The sequence below is a fragment of the Lytechinus variegatus genome, chromosome 4, assembly GCF_018143015.1.
Source record: "Lytechinus variegatus isolate NC3 chromosome 4, Lvar_3.0, whole genome shotgun sequence".
In the NCBI taxonomy this organism is placed as follows: domain Eukaryota; kingdom Metazoa; phylum Echinodermata; class Echinoidea; order Temnopleuroida; family Toxopneustidae; genus Lytechinus; species Lytechinus variegatus.
The window spans coordinates 5073595-5092689 of NC_054743.1; the positions used below are offsets into that span (position 1 = coordinate 5073595).

At 38.0% G+C, this 19095-nt stretch overlaps 1 protein-coding gene across 2 annotated transcripts in view; it reads left to right on the forward strand.

Annotated features, from left to right (window-relative positions):
• The first annotated feature begins 5863 nt into the window (after positions 1 to 5863).
• LOC121413233 (proteasome assembly chaperone 1-like) overlaps positions 5864 to 19095 on the forward strand; it is a 52098-nt gene continuing 38866 nt past the window's right edge. For both annotated transcript variants that reach the window (XM_041605977.1, XM_041605978.1), the window contains exon 1: positions 5864 to 6012. In XM_041605977.1, coding sequence (XP_041461911.1) covers positions 5921 to 6012 — 92 coding nt within the window. In that variant the 5' untranslated portion in view covers positions 5864 to 5920. The remainder of the gene's footprint in view (positions 6013 to 19095) is intronic.

Sequence of the window (19095 nt, forward strand, 5' to 3'; positions counted from 1 at the left end):
TTAAAATGTTAATCATGATCACTCCTATTGTTCAATTATATGGCTAACAATATTACTTTCTCTCATACCAGTCTGCTCCTCTGTATTTTTAAGCAATTTGGAATTAAAGCAAAGTTTTTGAGCGTGAAAACCAACCTAGGTTGATGAATTTGCCCAACTGCTGGTTTTAATGATAATCTCAATGGCACATCCCACCCCCCCCCCCTAAATGTTTGTCAACTTTCAATATTTGAAAGAAAAAAAACGTCTCCCCATTTATTTATTTTTTTTAAAGCTTTGATTTTTATCTTAGGAAATTATTAAGATTGACTATGCTAGTGTCTCATTGTCATCTGACTAGTATTTGAATTCTAAGAAAATGGTTTCTGCTTTGTTTTTTTATGTATATGGATTTCTTGATTAATGGGATGAATAATGAAATGATTTGATTTCATCTCAAACAACTGGCAAAGAATGAAAAAATCATAATATAATTAAATAATCAAACAGATCAGTTGTCAAACATCGTTTCCCATTTGACAAATTTGCTGGTGCAGCATAAGCATCCAATATTTATATTCGGTTGACTGAAGTTTTAGAAGAGAACACTTGATACTTTATTCACCAACAAGATGTAACATATCCTGGTAAATAAAGTAACATTGTATATTTTGTAAATACAAATACATATGTAAATTCTTGTAAATAAAATGTTGAAATAATTATTCTGTTACCTTACATTCTTATATCCTGATTTCTTTATACTTCTTGAGCCTAGTCTAACCCTGAAGTGGAGTGGGTGGAATGGGGGAGGGGGGTGGTGTCTATTTTTTTTCCATATAAAAACAAAAGGTGCATATTCAAATTAGCATTCAAAGTTGTCAAGGATTATGGATTTTCCTTTTTAAGTGCAGAAAATTAGAAAAATGCTGATGGTTTCATGCAAAATACTGATTTTTTTGTCTCACCTGCATAGCAGAGTGAGACTATAGGTGCCACTTTTCCGACGGCAGGGGCGGGTCAACACCAAATCTTAACCGAAGGTTAAGTTTTTGAAATGACAGCATAACTTAGAGAGTATGTGGACCTAGTTCATGAAACTTGGCCATAAGCTTAATCTAGTATTACTAAACATCCTGCCTGAGTTTCATGTCACATGACCAAGGACTGAACTTGGCCAAATTGGGGGTATTTGTTGAATTACCATCATAACTTTGAAAGTTTATGGATCTAATTCATGAAACTTGGACATAAGAGTAATCAAGTATTACTGAACATCCTGTCCAAGTTTCAGGTCTCATGATTGAGGTCAAAGGTCATTTAGTGTCAATGAACTTTGGCCAAATTGGGGGTATTTGTTGAATTACCATCATAACTTTGAAAGTTCATGGATCTGATTCATGAAACATCCTGTGCGAGTTTCAGGTCACATGATCAAGGTCAAAGGTCATGCAAGGTCAATTAACTTGGCCATGTTGGGGGTATTTGTTGAATTACCATCATAACTTTGAAAGTATATGGATCTGATTCATGAAACTTGGACATAAGAGTAATCAAGTATCACTGAACATCCTGTGTGAATTTCAGGTCACATGATCAAGGTCAAAGTGAGTATGGTAGTTTTCAAAGTCAGTACTGCTGCTATATTGAATTGCGTGATGCAGGTGAGACTGCCAGAGGCATTCCACTTGTTTAAAGTTTTATATCTTGTCCTGTGGTCTAACTCATAAATCAATTCAAATGATTGAAGGACGTTCCACAGTTGAAATGTAATCTGTGTCATTTTCAAAAAATTTTGCCTAGAGTCACTTTAGCACCCAATTATTCCAAATATGCAAAATTAACATAGGTTCTTGTGCTTGATTTTTTGGTAACGAGATTTGACGTTCACCCATTCCCAGGTTCTCGAAATACGCAATAAAAATAACTTTGCATCTTTAAACCCCACGAGAACACAAAGTTTGGTGTAAATCTCTATTACGCGGTAAAAGTCTTTCTAAATTGCACACAATTTTACATAATAGTTCAGAATCATATGCTTAAGATGAAGAATCCACTCATATTGCTATTCGTTTGCTCGTAAAAGAGTAGTAGGACCTTCCATTCTAAAAATAAGATGTGAAATGTGAGAAAAACATCTAGAATAATTGATATTTAAATAAAAAATTTAATAAGTACTATAAATGCTGAACTTTATTTAAGTGTCATTTTCATCAAATTTTGCATGATTGTAGAGTAAGTATACCAGGAAGGTGTGAACATTAAAAATTTGGAGTTCATATGCTTATTTTAAAAAAATCAGCAATTTTGTTGGACCAACAGTGCTTAAAAAAGTAGTCAAGAGGCCTGTATCTTTAGAAAGGAAAATTCCACACCACTATCCCATGAAATCAAACTCAAGGTCATATTAGTCATACTTTGCTCCACTACAGATTAAGGTATTCTGAAGAGGTACAGGCGCTTAACCCTATCTAGGCCGGGGTATTTTGGGTGTTCATATGGCCGGGGGGGGGGGCCTCCCAGGCCCCCCCCTAAGATCTCGGCCGTCGACCGCGCGATCGCGCCGAAAATTGGCACGCGGGTTGCCTGGGACATAATCTACAAGATTGTATAGTAATTTATTTCATGCGAATCGCTATTAAGTGATTATGCTAATTTATGCGCAATTAGTATGCGAAATCATACTTTTTCCTCTCACTCCCTAAATAAAGCTCCAAATGTACTAATTTGTGGTATAGAAACTCTTTGTGGTGTTCTTAGCAAGTGTACATGAAAAAAATTGCGATATCAAATCATTTTCTTATGTATTTTATTGTTTTTTGCAATTTCTTATGTATTTCTTTGTTTTTCGACCTTTTGTTTTTCATTGTTTTTTCAATGAAATTTGCTGGGGACTCTTCTGTGATCATAAAAAGCATAAAATAAATACATTTAGACCAGCAAAACTAAAAATAATCATACATTTATGAATTTTGGTTGAAAACACAATTTGCATTGACTTTGTACACGAAATCACGTTTTTGAGCAATTTTCGGTCTGACATGCACTTACATAATGTTGCGTAATTTCGGAACCACGTACCCGGGTGATGCAAAGTTGGTCTCAAAAGTTGCGCAAGACTTGAAAGTAAAAAGTCAGCGAGTGGCGCGGTCAAAAAATTTCGCGCGGCGAAAATATTGCGCGATTCGTTGAGGGGGGGGGGCCTCCGAGCCCCCCCCCCCCCCCGGCCGAGATAGGGTTAAAAAGCTGGTCCACATTATTTTCAGGTAACAGTTTTGTAAAATAAAACATCAAGATATGCTGTTAGAGTGCAGATGCTTGGAATATCAGCTGATTTTTCCAAGCATCTGCACTCTAACAGCAGATCTACAGTAGCTGATTACTTACCTTTTCACTTATTGTGACATCAACACGCAGGGGGTAAAACATGTAAAATATGCGCAGATAGGGATGCGCACAAAAAGGAACTGGAGAACATCCTTAAACTGTCATTTTAAATTTGTTTCAACAAGATTAATGAAACTAAGGTCCTATTCTTGATACATTTTATTTATTTAAAAATGCTTTCACCAACCCCTACAGGTTATTCTGAATATCCGACTAATGCTTGTTTTCCATCGTTAAGCGTAAAGAGGGAGAGGGGGATAGGAAGGGAAAATGAGAGATAGAGGGGGGGGGGGATAGGGGAGAGATGAGTGAGGCAGAGGAGATAGATGTTGGGAGGGGAAATAAGAGAGGATAGATAGAGGGGGTGGAGGAGAAAAGGGAAGAGATGAGTGAGGCAGAGGCGATAGATGTTAGGAGGGGAAATAAGAAGAGAGGATAGATAGAGGGGGTGGAGGAGAAAAGGGGAGAGATGAGTGAGGCAGAGGAGATAGATGTTGGGAGGGGAAATAAGAAGAGAGGATAGATAGAGGGGGGTGGAGGAGAAAAGGGGAGAGATGAGTGAGGCAGAGGAGATAGATGTTGGGAGGGGAAATAAGAAGAGAGGATAGATAGAGGGGAGTGGAGGAGAAAAGGGAACAGATGAGTGAGGCAGAGGAGATAGATGTTGGGAGGGGAAATAAGAAGAGAGGATAGATAGAGGGGGTGGAGGAGAAAAGGGAAGAGATGAGTGAGGCAGAGGAGATAGATGTTGGGAGGGGAAATAAGAAGAGAGGATAGATAGAGGGGGGTGGAGGAGAAAAGGGGAGAGATGAGTGAGGCAGAGGCGATAGATGTTGGGAGGGGAAATAAGAAGAGAGGATAGATAGAGGGGGTGGAGGAGAAAAGGGAAGAGATGAGTGAGGCAGAGGCGATAGATGTTGGGAGGGGAAAAGGGAAGAGAGGATAGATAGAGGGGAGTGGAGGAGAAAAGGGAACAGATGAGTGAGGCAGAGGAGATAGATGTTGGGAGGGGAAATAAGAAGAGAGGATAGATAGAGGGGGGAATAGGGGAGAGGTGAGTGAGGCAGAGGAATTAGATGTTGGGAGGGGAAATAAGAAGAGAGGATAGATAGAGGGGAGTGGAGGAGAAAAGGGAACAGATGAGTGAGGCAGAGGAGATAGATGTTGGGAGGGGAAATAAGGATAGATAAAGGGTGGAGGAGAAAAGGGGAGAGATGAGTGAGGCAGAGGCGATAGATGTTGGGAGGGAAAAAAGGAAGAGAGGATAGATAGAGGGGGTGAAGGAGAAAAGGGAAGAGATGAGTGAGGCAGAGGAGATAGATGTTGGGAGTGGAAATAAGGATAGATAAAGGGTGGAGGAGAAAAGGGGAGAGATGAGTGAGGCAGAAGCGATAGATGTTGGGAGGGGAAAAAGGAAGAGAGGATAGATAGAGGGGGTGGAGGAGAAAAGGGAAGAGATGAGTGAGGCAGAGGAGATAGATGTTGGGAGGGGAAATAAGAAGAGAGAATAGATAGAGGGGGGGGGGGGGGGGGTGGAGGAGAAAAGGGAACAGATGAGTGAGGCAGAGGAGATAGATGTTGGGAGGGGAAATAGGAAGAGAGGACAGACAGAGGGAAGGGATGTTAAACCGGCCCACAAAAGTAATAACTCCCACAATTGTAAAAAAAAAACTTTACCCACAAAAGTAATAAGGCCCACAAAGGTACTTTAACCACAAATGTAATAATGCTCTTTACCCACAAAGGTAATGATTTTTGATCACCCACAAATATGATGACTTTACTCACAAATGTAATTTGAAAGGATATTTTTGATGAATTTGTTCTAAACAAAATCCCTGTAATGATACATTCATATAGCCCATAGGCGCAAAGACTTTTTTCCTGACCGGGTTTTTGAAACCCTTGAATAGAAGAAAGACCACACAATCTGATTAATGTTGAATAGTATGGAAGTTTTCAAAGTTTGGCCTAAGTACACTAACTGGCTGGCAAAAGATATTCATTCGGAGCCATTCAACCCATAGCTCAATTTTTAAATTTGATATTGCTCTTTGACAAAAGTGAATCATGTGAATGAATATGACTGACAATCTAAAGCTGTTTCTAGGGAGGGTACCTAATGAACTTCCTTTTTCCAAATTGGAAAGATATGTCACTAGACACTACTTTTGCTGGAATTTTATCCCGTCAGGTGTACTCCGTAGTCTTCATAATTGCTGATTTATTTTCAAAATGAGCAGGTCGAGGTAACTTTTTCTGGGCAGATATGGAATGTCAGACATATATCCTGTCCACTGGTAGTAAACACTCAACCTTCGAATTTCCTCATCTTTTTTTAAGTGCCACTTTAACACACGAGTCTATGTGAAATGAATTAGGCCTCTGAAGCCTCCTCATTCAGATCAACTCTGAACATGCTGAAGATCAAGACAGAGAGGTGTATGCTGCCCTCTACGTTTGTTGATTAAAATAGGTAGCGCAATATTTTCACTCTGTACTGATATTTTGGGCTGACCAACACGTAGTAGAACAACAAAGTACACTGCTAAAAATGAACCGACTGGGTGAGGTAGTTTTTCCCGTTAGTCGAGTTGTTGGAGAAGATGACGATTCTGATGACGGCGAGACCAAATATAGGGCACGGTGAGTGAAGAATAATGATTGACTACGCCGGTACCTCGGAAGAAGACCGAAGTTCGTGCAGTCTCCACTCCACTTCAGCTTCAGTACTAGTAGCCTACCCGTACGGCTACACTACAGCCGTACCGGTATACTATGGCGCGCTAATCAGGGTACTAATGGATAATTCGTTTTTCATACCCGTTCAGCGTACAGCGAAAACGGAAAATCAGTACGTGGTTCGGTCTTTGAAAACAAAAAACGAAATCACAGCGTGAAAACCCGTGCTGTGATTTCGTTTTTGTTGATCAAAAACAGAATATTGAAATCAGAAATGTTTTGGGCTCTCTCTGATTTCTCATTTTATATTTGTGTTTTTATGTATCAAAAACAAAACCAGAACACGCTCTCCGCTCTGTGATTCCGTTTGTAAAAACGAAAACAGCGAAGACGAGATCAGAGACTCCCTTTTCCAGTCCCTGCAACGTGATTTCGTTTTTCGTACAACCTACAACCTACAGGCATATTAAAGAGCGCCCTCCAGGAGGTGAGGCAAGTTTCAATGGAGGTTTTAATAAACTGTACCACACATATTATGTTGAAGCCAGTTTAAAAGGAGGTGAGGCAAGTTTCAATGGAGGTTTTTTTCAAAAGAATAAACTGTACTACACATTATGGTGAAGCCAGTTTAAATGGAGGTGAGGCAAGTTTCAATGGAGGTTTTTTTTTTAAGAATAAACTGTACCACACATTATGGTGAAGCCAGTTTGAAAGGAGGTGAGGCAAGTTTCAATGGAGGTTTTTTTTTTCAAAAGAATAAATTGTACTACACATTATAGTGAAGCCAGTTTAAAAGGAGGTGAGGCAAGTTTCAATGGAGGTTTTTTTCAAAAGAATAAACTGTACTACACATTATGGTGAAGCCAGTTTAAATGGAGGTGAGGCAAGTTTCAATGGAGGTTTTTTAAAAGGAATAAACTGTACCACACATTATGGTGCAGACAGTTTAAAAGATGAGGCAAGTTTCAATGGAGGTTTTTTAAAAAGAATAAACTGTACCACACATTATGGTGAAGCCAGTTTAAAAGGAGGTGAGGCAAGAATAAACTGTACTGCACATTTTGGTGAAGCCAGTTTAAATGGAGGTGAGGTAAGTTTCAATGGAGGTTTTTATAACTGTACCCTAAATTATGTTGAAGCCAATTTAAATGGAGGTGAGGCAAGTTTCAATGGAGATCATTTTTTTTAAAGAATAAACTGTACCACACATTATGGTGAAGCCAGTTTAAAAGGAGGTGAGGCAAGTTTCAATGGAGGTTTTTTTTTTAAAAAGAATAAACTACCACACAATGTGGTGAAGCCAGTTTAAAAGGAGGTGAGGCAAGTTTCAATGGAGGTTTTTTTTTCAAAAGAATAAACTGTACTACACATTATGGTGAAGCTAGTTTAAATGGAGGCGAAGCAAGTTTCAAAGGAGGTTTTTTGAAAAGAAAACACTGTACCGGTATTATGGTGAAACCAATTTTAAAGGAGGTGAGGCAAGTTTTAAAGGAAGTTTTTTATAACCGTACTCCAAATTATGGTGTAGCCAATTTAAAAGGAGGTGAGGCAAGTTCCAATTGAGTTTTTTATAACTGTACTACAAATGATGGTGCAGACAGTTTAAAAGGATGTGAGGCAAGTTTCAATGGAGGTTCCACTTCCTGCACCGTGATTTCGTTTTTTGTACGAGCTACAGGCATATTAAAGAGCACCCTATAGGATAATTATACTTGTGAACGCAGCGCTTGCATCTAGTCAGTACATACCGTGCAGGCATTTTTTGATACTACCACGTGCGTGATCGTGAATCAAAAAGTTGACGAGAAGCTACAAGATGGCCTTTTCAAGTTTGTCCATTGAAACTTGCCTCACCTCCTTTTAAACTGGCTTCACCATAATGTGTGGTACAGTTTATTTTTTTCAAAAAAACCTCCATTGAAACTTGCCTCACCTCCATTTAAACTGGCTTCACCATAATGTGTGGTACCGTTTATTCTTTTTAAAAAACCTCACCTCAATTTATTCTTTTGAAAAAAACCTCCATTGAAACTTGCCTCACCTCCATTCAAATTGGCTTCACCATAATTTAGAGTACAGTTCTAAAAACCTCCATTAGAACTTGCCTCACCTCCTTTTAAACTGGCTTCAACATAATATGTATGGTACAGTTTATTCTTTTTAAAAATCCTCCTTTGAAACTTGCCTCACCTCCTTTCAAACTGGCTTCACCATAATTTAGAGTACAGTTCTAAAAACCTCCATTGAAACTTGCCTCACCTCCTTTTAAACTGGCTTCACCATAATGTGTGGTACAGTTTATTCTTTTTAAAAAACTGAGCTCCATTGAAACCTTCCTCACCTCATAATTTAGAGTACAGTTATAAAAACCTCCATTGAAACTTGCCTCACCTCCTTTTAAACTGGCTTCAACATAATCATGATAATATGTTTGGTACAGTTTATCAAAACCACCATTGAAACTTGCCTCACCTCCTGGAGGGCGCTCTTTAATATGCCTGTAGCTTGTACGAAAACGAAATCACGTTGCAGGGACTGGAAAAGGGAGTCTCTGATCTCGTCTTCGCTGTTTTCGTTTTTACAAACGGAATCACGGAGCGGAGAGCGTGTTCTGGTTTTGTTTTTGATACATAAAAACACAAATATAAAATGAGAAATCAGAGAGAGCCCAAAACATTTCTGATTTCAATATTCTATTTTTTGTTTTCAAAGACCGAACCACGTACTGATTTTCCGTTTTCGCTGTACGCTGAACGGGTATGAAAAACGAATTATCCATTAGTACCCTGATTTGCGCTCCACTTACGCTACGGTACCCGGGCCGGGTAGCGCGTTTCCGTTTTACACCCTGGCGAAGGCATTTTCCGGAAAAGGAGCCAAAAAGCGACTAGTGAAGAGTCTACACACGTCGCTGGTTGCATGCAGCTAGCTAGTCCACCTCCTGGACTGTTGTTATTTTGTACGACACGACTACCAAACACCCAGCACACTACAACCCCATAACAGTACACGCATACACACACCCTGAATAGTCATATGAAACAACAGTCCAGTGAATCTTGGCAAGTTCCCCGTCAGATTCAAGGGAACTGATATTCCGCCCACTGAGCCCAGTCTCCCTCGCTCTCGATTCCGATTGGTCGACAAACCCTGTCAATCAGAACGGCGTTCTCCTCGGTGCCATTACGTAACTACAAGTGACAGTTTTGGGGGACGGTGTTCCCAGTCTTATTTCAAGGATATTTTTTAATTAACTCACATTAATAAAATTTATAAATCTATTTTACGAATATTCGTCACACAATCTCTGTAAAATATTCTTTAAAAATATTTATAAATATGAAAAAAAAAATTCGTTGAGTATTTTTTGAACGATTTTATATGATAAAGAAATAAAATTATTGATACATCATGGAAAAAAATTACACCATGTGCACTCTATATGTACACACATGTGCATGCTACATAGCTGTTGTTGTACTCGTATATACAACGCATGCTTGCATCGTTTGTTTTCGGATCGTTTACTTGTACTACTCAAGGTTATTCTTTAATATTTTGGCGTTATCTTCTGTTTATCAAGTCGATCTGCCGTTTAGATACATGTAGTTGACTTTCTTAGCCATTTTCTGTTACAAGAATGATGGCTGACTACCGTGCCCGTGGAGATCGCCATAACGAGTCAGAGAAAGTCGTGGGGAGAGCTATCGAAGAGACATCACGTCGTCTTGGTCTCCAATTCAAGAGTGAACAGGTCACAGCATTGTCGTCATTTTTGCGAGGACATGATTCCTTTATTAGTTTGCCAACTGGCTTTGGAAAAAGTGTGATTTTCCAAGCAGCACCGATCTGTAAATAAATACATACATAATATAAATACATAAAATAAATACATAATGTATAGTCAATACATACACACTCCCATACATACATATAATTATGTTGGGGGGTGGAAATCATGTTAAATTAAAAGCACTGCACGAAAGATTTCTGTCTCATAATTAAATCAACAAATCAAACATCCCGACTCTGTTCATCATCCCGAGATCACTGTAGTATTAATTGACTTATTGTTAGGTTTAAAGGACAAGTCCACCTCAACAAAAACTTGATTTGAATAAAAAGAGAAAAATTCAACAAGAGTTGATGACATCACTATTTCTTTTGTATTTTATTATATGAAATATTAAATATTTTGATTTTCTCATCATTGTCATGTAAAATGAAGTTTCATTCCTCCCTAAACACGTGGAATTCCATTATTTTAACATTTTATGCTTCAGGCAAGGAGGTCCTAAATGTCAAATTCGTATAAATTGAAATATTGTATAATTCAAACAATAAAAACAAAAGAAATAGTGAGTGAATGACGTCATCGACTCTCTCATTTGGAGGTAACTGGCTCGTTCATATAACTATTTTGTTGAAAATAAGCAAAACTTTGAAATGTCATAACTTTCTTATTTTACATCCGATTTTGGTGAAATTTTCAGTATTGTGCTTGTCTGATTTTTCTCTATTGATTCAAATCAACATTTTTCTGAGGTGGACTTGACCTTTAATGCTACTCCCCGGGAAAATTGATGTAGATCTACATACATTACACGTCAGAGAACTCTTTACAACCATCAACCATTTCGAAGAACAAAAACTGCTTTGAACTCATTTTGGAATTCCAAAATTGCCAATATGTCAAAAATCTTATTTCAGAGCTTGCAAAATGTCTTTAATTAATCTTTTGTTTACTTTCTAGTTTATCATTGTAAATATATTTGTATTATTCTCGTTTTATATGTTTGTTTTTATCATCAATATTTTTGCTAACAATGTTTTATCATTTTATACTTCATCTTATATTATTTTTGTTTTGTATGTATGTTTGTTTATCATCATTACATCATTACGTTGCTGTAATATATCCTCCTTTGATTTATATTACTTTCATCAAATGGCCCTTTCACAAGCTCTTATATTTGGGTCCCAAACCTTTTATGTTATATTCTCTTTGCCAAACTTTGTAGGCCTACTATATTTGTATCACTTGATTGGTTTGAATCACTCATCACTTATAACTTAATAAGATCAACATAACCCATAATTCATTACACTGGAGAAAATCTTTATTTTTGGTATTATCAAACTGTCGTAATATACCATATTTATTATTTGATTATTTTCAAAGGAAAGTGGAAGACAACTTTTCTAGACGTCTGTTTTTAAATGAGGGCTTAAAGTCAGATTGGTCTAGAATCTAGTCCTAAACTTTGGGATTTTTAACTTCACTCAGACTCAGGCTATATCGACATGATCGATATACAAACATATTTTTATTTTGACGAGTTACTAAGTACGAGACAGCATGGGCACATGAACTTGACTAACGTAGTTAGATCTACTCGTTGTACTTACTCGAGAAGGTGGAGTTCCTGGAGAAAAAGCAATTTTACGTTTGCTTCTTTCATTAGCTTCCCTTCCTACATTCAGCCTGTTGGGGATAGTCTTTAATGGTGTAGAAATGGAAGATGACAGGTTGTGATATATGATTACGTTTTGTTGACTCGTATCGATCCCTAAGTTCCTGGCAAAGTTCAATGGACTTGTGCACATTCCGTACTTTTGTCACGCATATATATATATTCATATAATATCATAAGCCTTATTTCAAGTGCGAGCGCGAAACGCGAGCAGAAAATTTTTAAGATATGTTTTGATTTGATAAAAAAAGGATCTGTTAACGGCAGCTTGTTAGCCATGAAGACGTTACATATTTCAACTATCAAATAATGCGAGCGCAAAGAGCGAGCTGAATTTTGACATTTTTACCTGAAGAATGAAAAAGGATAAGTATACATCTAATTAATTGATGCGAGCACGAAGTGCGAGCAGAAAAATTCGAGATTTAAACCTAAAATTGAGACTCTCTTTTTATATTATTTTAATCATGAAAAGGATGAGTAATTGGAAATCATCCTATAATGCGAGCGCAAAGAGCGAGCAGAAATTTGGACATCTTTATCTGAAGAATGAAAAAGGATAATTATATATCTAATTGATTGATGCGAGCACGAAGTGCGAGCAGAAAAAATCGAGATTTAAACCTAAAAAATGAGACTCTCTATTCATATTTTTTTAATCATGAAAAGGATGAGTAATTGAAAATCATCCTACATTAATAATGCGAGCGCAAAGAGCGAGCAGAATTTTTTTTTTTTTTACTTATTTTTGATATACGTTTTGATCTGATATAAAGGATCTGTTAACGGCTGCTTGTAGGCCATGAAGACGTTACATATGTTAAGTGATGCGAGCGCGAAGCGCGAGCTAAAAACTTCGAGATTTAAACCCAAAAGTGGAACACTCTATTCATATTTTTAAATCATGAAAAGGATGAGTAATTGGAAATCAACGTACATTAATAATGCGAGCGCGAAGCGCGAGCTGAAAATTTTTGACATTTCTAACTGAAGAATGGAAATTCTAAGCTTTTTTTTTAATCATGAAAAGGATAAGTATATAACTAAACAATTGATGCGAGCGTGAAGCGCGAGCGGAAAAAAATAATGCGAGAGCAAATCGCCAGCAAACAATTATTGATATTGTGATCTGAAACTGGATAATGATTTAGATAGAGAACCAGCTGCGCATCTGGAGAATGTGCACTCGCATGTTGTAGATTTCAATCGTGACCTAGAATTTGGTATTCTAAATATCTTTCTTATGAAAATCAGTAAAGCGAGCGCAAAGCGCGAGCTAAGAAATATATGATATTCTGATCTGAAAAAGGGTCAATTCAAGCTATGTATTTCAAGCACTTTGTGGGAAAATTGTGAGGTGGATATGGATCACAGTTAAAAAAAAAGAGCTGATATGTTTCATTATTATTACTTTGAGTTTTGACATAGAACCGGTACATTCTATAAAGACATTATGTCATAATGAAAATGATGACTATCTTTCGCTTCCAAAGCATGAGAGCGCGGAACTATACCTGAAAAACTGGACATTTAAAGCAATTTGTAATTATGAATATGATGCATGAGTTAATATCTTTCAAAAATCAATGCGAGCAGAAATTTTTGATAAACTGTCATCAAATGGGGATTTTAAGTAGTTTGTTTTAGAATTGATATTGAGATATACATAACTCACCAATGAAACATGAAAATGTGAACGTGCAGCGCTAGCTGATACGTTTTGGCAATCAGACCTGAAAAGGGATATTTTGATAACTTTATGGAATACACGAAAATAAAAGGTACCTGACAAACAAATATTGCGAGCGTGCAGCGCAAGCAGAAATTGTTAATATTCAGACCACAGTAAAACATAAATTTTTACAGAGCACTTTCTTAAATTCAATTTGTAAATCAAACAAAATAATGAAAGTTCAATTTCCGACCTGAAATATGTTTGTGTATATTGACTTCAAAATTTGATATTCTAAGCTCAATATTTAGCTAAAAGGCAATGCGAGGGCGAAGCGCGAGCGAAAATTTTACATCCCAACATGAAGGATTTTTAAAAATTATTTTCCAAGTCTTCCCCCATCTTATTTTATTCACTCGTCTTCCTCCTCTTACGTTTCCCCTTCTTTTTTCCTCTCTTTTCCCTTTTTTCTTATTTTTTCTTTCTTTCCCCTTTTTTCTTTTTTTTGCTCCCCTCTGGCCCCCCCCCTGGATCCGCCTATGCCATCTTTTGGTAGCCATTATGCTTTTCTCCAATCCAAACTCACGTGCATTGTTTATGTTCATTGTACCAATTGTACTGTATACTGTGCACACAGGACATGCCCTCGCCCTGCGAGGTCAATGCGCTAGCTTGCGTTCAAACATACTTGAATATTCATGTGCTCCTTGCGCAATATCTGCGAGGGGCGGTCGTAACCTCTGGGTCAGACAAAGGTCACAACTTCATTATCTTCCCTCTCTCTGCCGAGATGGCCTGGACGATTTTTTTTTCGGGGAAAGTGAATCAGTGGGTAAGGTGAATCACTGGGGGTAAGTGAATCAGTGGAGGGTGCGGGCCCGGGCGTGTGTGTGTTGCCCAATCAGTAAAAATCGTCCAGGACGTGGACTAGCAGCTAGCTTGCGACACCGGCGAGTCCACCACCGCATGCAATTTGCACGGTTACTGATCAGAGCACACAGTTCCTCGGCACTTCATGTACAGAGAGAGAGAGAGGTGGATAGATAGATAGAAAGAGAGAGATGTTGTTGATAGAAATATGGACGGACAAAGAGAAAGAGAGAAAATGCTAGAGAGGGAGAGAGATAGAGAATTTGAGAGACAGATAGATAGATGTTAGATAGATAGGAAGATAAAGAATGAGAGAGAAAGAGAAGATAGACAAATGATAGATACATAGATAGAGAGAAGTATAGAAAGACAGACAGATGGATAGATAGATAGATAGATAGAGATAGATAGATAGATGAGAGATAGATAGATGTTAGAATGAAAGAGGGAGAGAGACAAAGAATATTAACAAATTAACAGATAGCCCTAAGTCAAGGCTCCACATTAACTTTTTTTGGTGGTGGCCCGAACGGGCCACCAAAACCTTCCAATAATTTTTTTTGGTGGCCCATTAGTAAAGTTTGGTGGCCCGAAAAATATAAAGAAAAACATTAATTTAAAATGAATAAAACAAATTGAAATATTCTGCAGTCACTAACACGTACCACTATTCTTTGTACATCTTGTATGTAAATCGTGCTTGCTGTTATTTTACTTTGCTTATTTTGTGGTAATATATAAATTGTTCTATCATTGTAAATATGAAATGATTGAAAGAGAATAAAAGAATTGTATTGTTCCCAGGTTGTGGACTTTTAATCTCCGTATCGACACACACTCAAAAGTAAATAAATAGTGCATATACATGTAGCAAACTCAGATAGATTTACAAAACAATTATTTTTCCTTTCTTCCTTTTTGATCATAAAACCTAGATTATGCAGGCCCCAAATCCAGTTTATTTTCATGTGTAAAAGGGGGAAATAAAAAAAAATCAATTTTAGAATAGTATACTGAAAAAAGAAATAAAAAATTGTAAAAAATGAATAAGTGAAATAAAACAAAAGAAAAAATGAAGAAAGAAAAAACAAAGAACAGGAAAAAAACATTTGAGAAAAAACAAAAGAAAATGTAAGAAAAATGAATAAGACAAAATTATCAAAAAATGGGGAAAATTATTATTATTATTCAGTAGAAACATGTTCTTTAATCAGGCATATTCAATGGGAAGGGGTATAAATGGTTTAATCACTGTAAAAAAAATGAAAGAAAAAAATGAGAAAACGGCAAAAATTATCTGGAAAAAACAGTGAGAAAATTCCTTCCCTATATTTGACAAAATGATGGAAAAATTCACATTTCATATCAATGACATGCCTTCCCAAAGTATTTACTTCCTTAAGAGTGGTTTAAGAAGTCATTTGTAAACAAGAAAGAAAGAAGCTGCATATTTATTTTTGGCTAGAAGAGACACAGCTTCGAAATAAACCAAATATCAACATACATACAAATGCACATTATGGGACTGTGATGTACTCACCTATGTGTTTTATGTGTATTAATGCATTTGGAAATCGATCTTTTTGAGTCAAAAGAGAGGTCATAATTCCTCCTTTTAATGCTTGCAGATAATCAGGTTTCAGTAATACGGACTGTAGAAGGGCATTTCATTGGTGTAAAATGTGACTTTGACGTAGATTTTCAGAGTTCTGGGGAAGATTTCTTAGCAGTAACATTTCGTATCGCAGCTCCCTGAGTCTGAATAGTCAGCTCGCGCACAGCTAGCTAGCTGCAGTGGTTTCATGCACGCAAAGCTCAGCCAGACAGCCGGCGCGGCCGGCTGAATAATAGTTACTGTATGCTAGCGGTAGGCCTACGTACTGTCATGACTATGCAATCTTTGTGTGTGTGTATTTGTGTGTAGATTAACAAAAAAGGCGCATGACGAATTGGCTTGCAATTTGAACTGTAGAAAGTCGATAAATACATGCAAAATCGGGAGAAAAATTGCGCTACTTTGAAAATTATTGGTGGCCCGATTCGGGCCACCAAAACTTAACATTTTTTCAATAATGGTTGCCCGAGATGAATTTTTGGTGGCCCCGGGCCACCGCTAATGTCGAGCCTTGCATAAGTTAAAAAAATAGATAAATAGATAGAGAGAATAAGAGAAAGACAGACAGATGGATAGATAGATAGATATATAGATAGAGAGAGATATTAAATAGATAATTAAAGAATGAGAGAGACAGAGAAGATTATTAACAAATTAACAGATGGATACTCTAGTTAAAAAATAGATAAATAGATAGAGAGAAATAGAGAAACGGACAGACAGATGGATAGAGAGATAGATAGAGAATTTGAGAGATAGATGTCAGATAGATCAAGAATGAGAGAGAAGAGCGACAAATTAACAGATAGATACTGTAGTTACATAGGTAGCTAGGTAGAGAGAGAGAAATAGAGACAGACAGATGGATGGATAGAGAGATTTGAGATAGATAGATGTCAGATAAAGAATGAGAGAGACAGAGAAGATTATTAGATAGATAGATACTGCAGTTACATAGATAGATAGAGATAGAATTTGAGAGATAGATATATAGACAGATAGAGAGAAAGACAGACATCAGCAAGTCGGCAAGGCAAATGATCAAACCTGGAAAGTATAAGCTCATGCAGCTGCATTTGCAAGACAGTACGGTATGTTCATGATGTTCTGCGGATAACTTCGGTGCGGACTTTGGATCGCGCGCCCAGCTGATAATGTAAACAAACGTAGACGTAGACTCTTCACTAGTCGCTTTTTGGCTACTTTTCCGGAAAATGCCTTCGCCAGGGTGTAAAACGGAAACGCGCGGCCGGGTAGCGCGTTTCCGTTACACCCTGTCGATGGCAATCTCCTCAAAAGTAGCTAAAAAGCGACTAGTGAAGTCTACGCTTGTGTACATTACTGCATCATGCAGTAGCTGAGAAACCTGATCAATGTACCGATCCGGGCTTGGCCAGAAAATACATCTGAAGTGGTTAAGTGATTTGTGATGACAGTCTGTTGTGAATCTCCAAAATTGCGCGAATAATGCAGCGCCGTACCTGACTTTTACTGAATTGATTTAAGTACAGAAAAAATTTATAAATAAAATTACCGCAAATTATGCTGGCGCAAATATTCACTACTGAATGACACGCGCCGTATAAGCTAAAACAACAACATCAACTGGGCACGAGATGTAAAAGTCCACACCGAAGTTATCTGCAGAACATGTTCAACACGAACATGCCTTTGCCGAATTGCTGGTAGGAGTCATGGAAGAAGAATTAGGCTAGAGAGATTTCGATTGTCTGCGACTGCAACGTATTCCTAGTTCACCGGAAGTGGTGACACCGCTCGTTCAGTATCACGTTCGTACATTGATGAAAACAGTTTCGACTTAATCGACGTACCCACCCGGTGGGGTCACTCAGCCGCAGAGGGGGACATGTATGACCGTTACCACAAATGCAAGTGACCCCCTATTGCAGTCAATTTCAAGGACATTTTGTGAAATTTACCCCCCTATTTTCACGCAAAACAAGGACAAAATTGCGGTAAAATGGTACCTTGAAACACCCCTAATTATAAGATTGTAAGGACACTTTTGCCCATTTCGCAAATTTACCCCTATTTACCGTATTTCAAGAACAGCATTTAACACCCTTTCCTCATTAGAGGAAATTGCAACACAGGCGTCAGAGTGCTCAGTCCTTAAAGATGACCAAGAGCCAAGTCATACTGATACAATAATCCAAAAGAACTTTATTTTTCTTGAAAAATAAGAAAAGTAACGGTAGAATTCTTTGTAAAAATAAATGTAGAGTTGTCCATATAAAGATACAGAGCATGATGCGCGCGCCCTCTGCGGCTGATGACTTGGCGTCGGATTTTACTTCCCGTAATCGTTCTCCCCTTTTTCCTGACCCCTATTTCCATCAGATCGAAGACGGTGAGCACCCCTATTTTCACTACTTCGAGGAGTGTTCTGTCCGCGGACGTTCCTTGAAATTGGCCCCTTTTCCCGCGATTTTGGTAACGGTCATGCGGTCCCCAAGTCATATTGAGTGACCCCACTGGGCGTACCCATGATCAGTAGAGGCGCACGGCCAATATTGGACACTGTCTCCCATGAGAGAGATTATCTCCAATATCAGAGACTTTTATAAAGAATTTGGGTACGGTATCCAGTTTCAGAGACAGTCTCCAGTTTGGGAGACCAATTTTCTTTGTTTACATTTGCTTAAAAAGGATAACCTTGGCGGCAGATAAAAATGTGATAAGCAGATTCCTCATGAAATATTACCCCTAATCACCGTTTACTTTAAAAATTCACCCGTCTACTTTTGTTTTTATAAGGATTTTTGTTGTCATCCACACAAAACAAATGGGCTTCTGACCTCAGTTGGACAAAAGTTTGGGTGGAAAAAATCATGCTTTTGTTGGTGTTGTTTCTTTTGTTCTTTTGCAAAGCAAGTCTCCAATATGGGAGATTGTCTCCCTTATTGAAGAGAGTCTCCCATATTGGCCGTGCGCCTCTACTGATGATACTGGCCCGTACCAGACCACAGCATATACCAGCCAGCGTGATAGGGAGCGGGCCGTTGGCTGATGCTCGGCCGGAGAGTCAGGCGCAGCATCACCCTACGAACCAGTGGGGCGACTGAGGGTGCAACACTTGCACTCTTGTGCAAAAAGCCGCAAAAACACAGTTGTTTGGAAATAGAATATCAATTACCTATTGGATATGTAGTGTCTGAAAACAGGACACACTAAACATGCTAAATGTAATGGAAAAGCTGGTAACAAGCAGTAATTTGCAGTTTACCAGCCCTGCTGAATCAACGAAACTCAAGTGTTGATGCAGCTTCATTCATTTTTGCTAAGCTTGGATGACGTTATCATGCACGAACAAGCGCTCGTTCGAGCACTATGACAGCGAACGTCAAAACCTTCAAATACGAGTCACAGATTTGGGCAGTGAAAGAGAAGGCTTG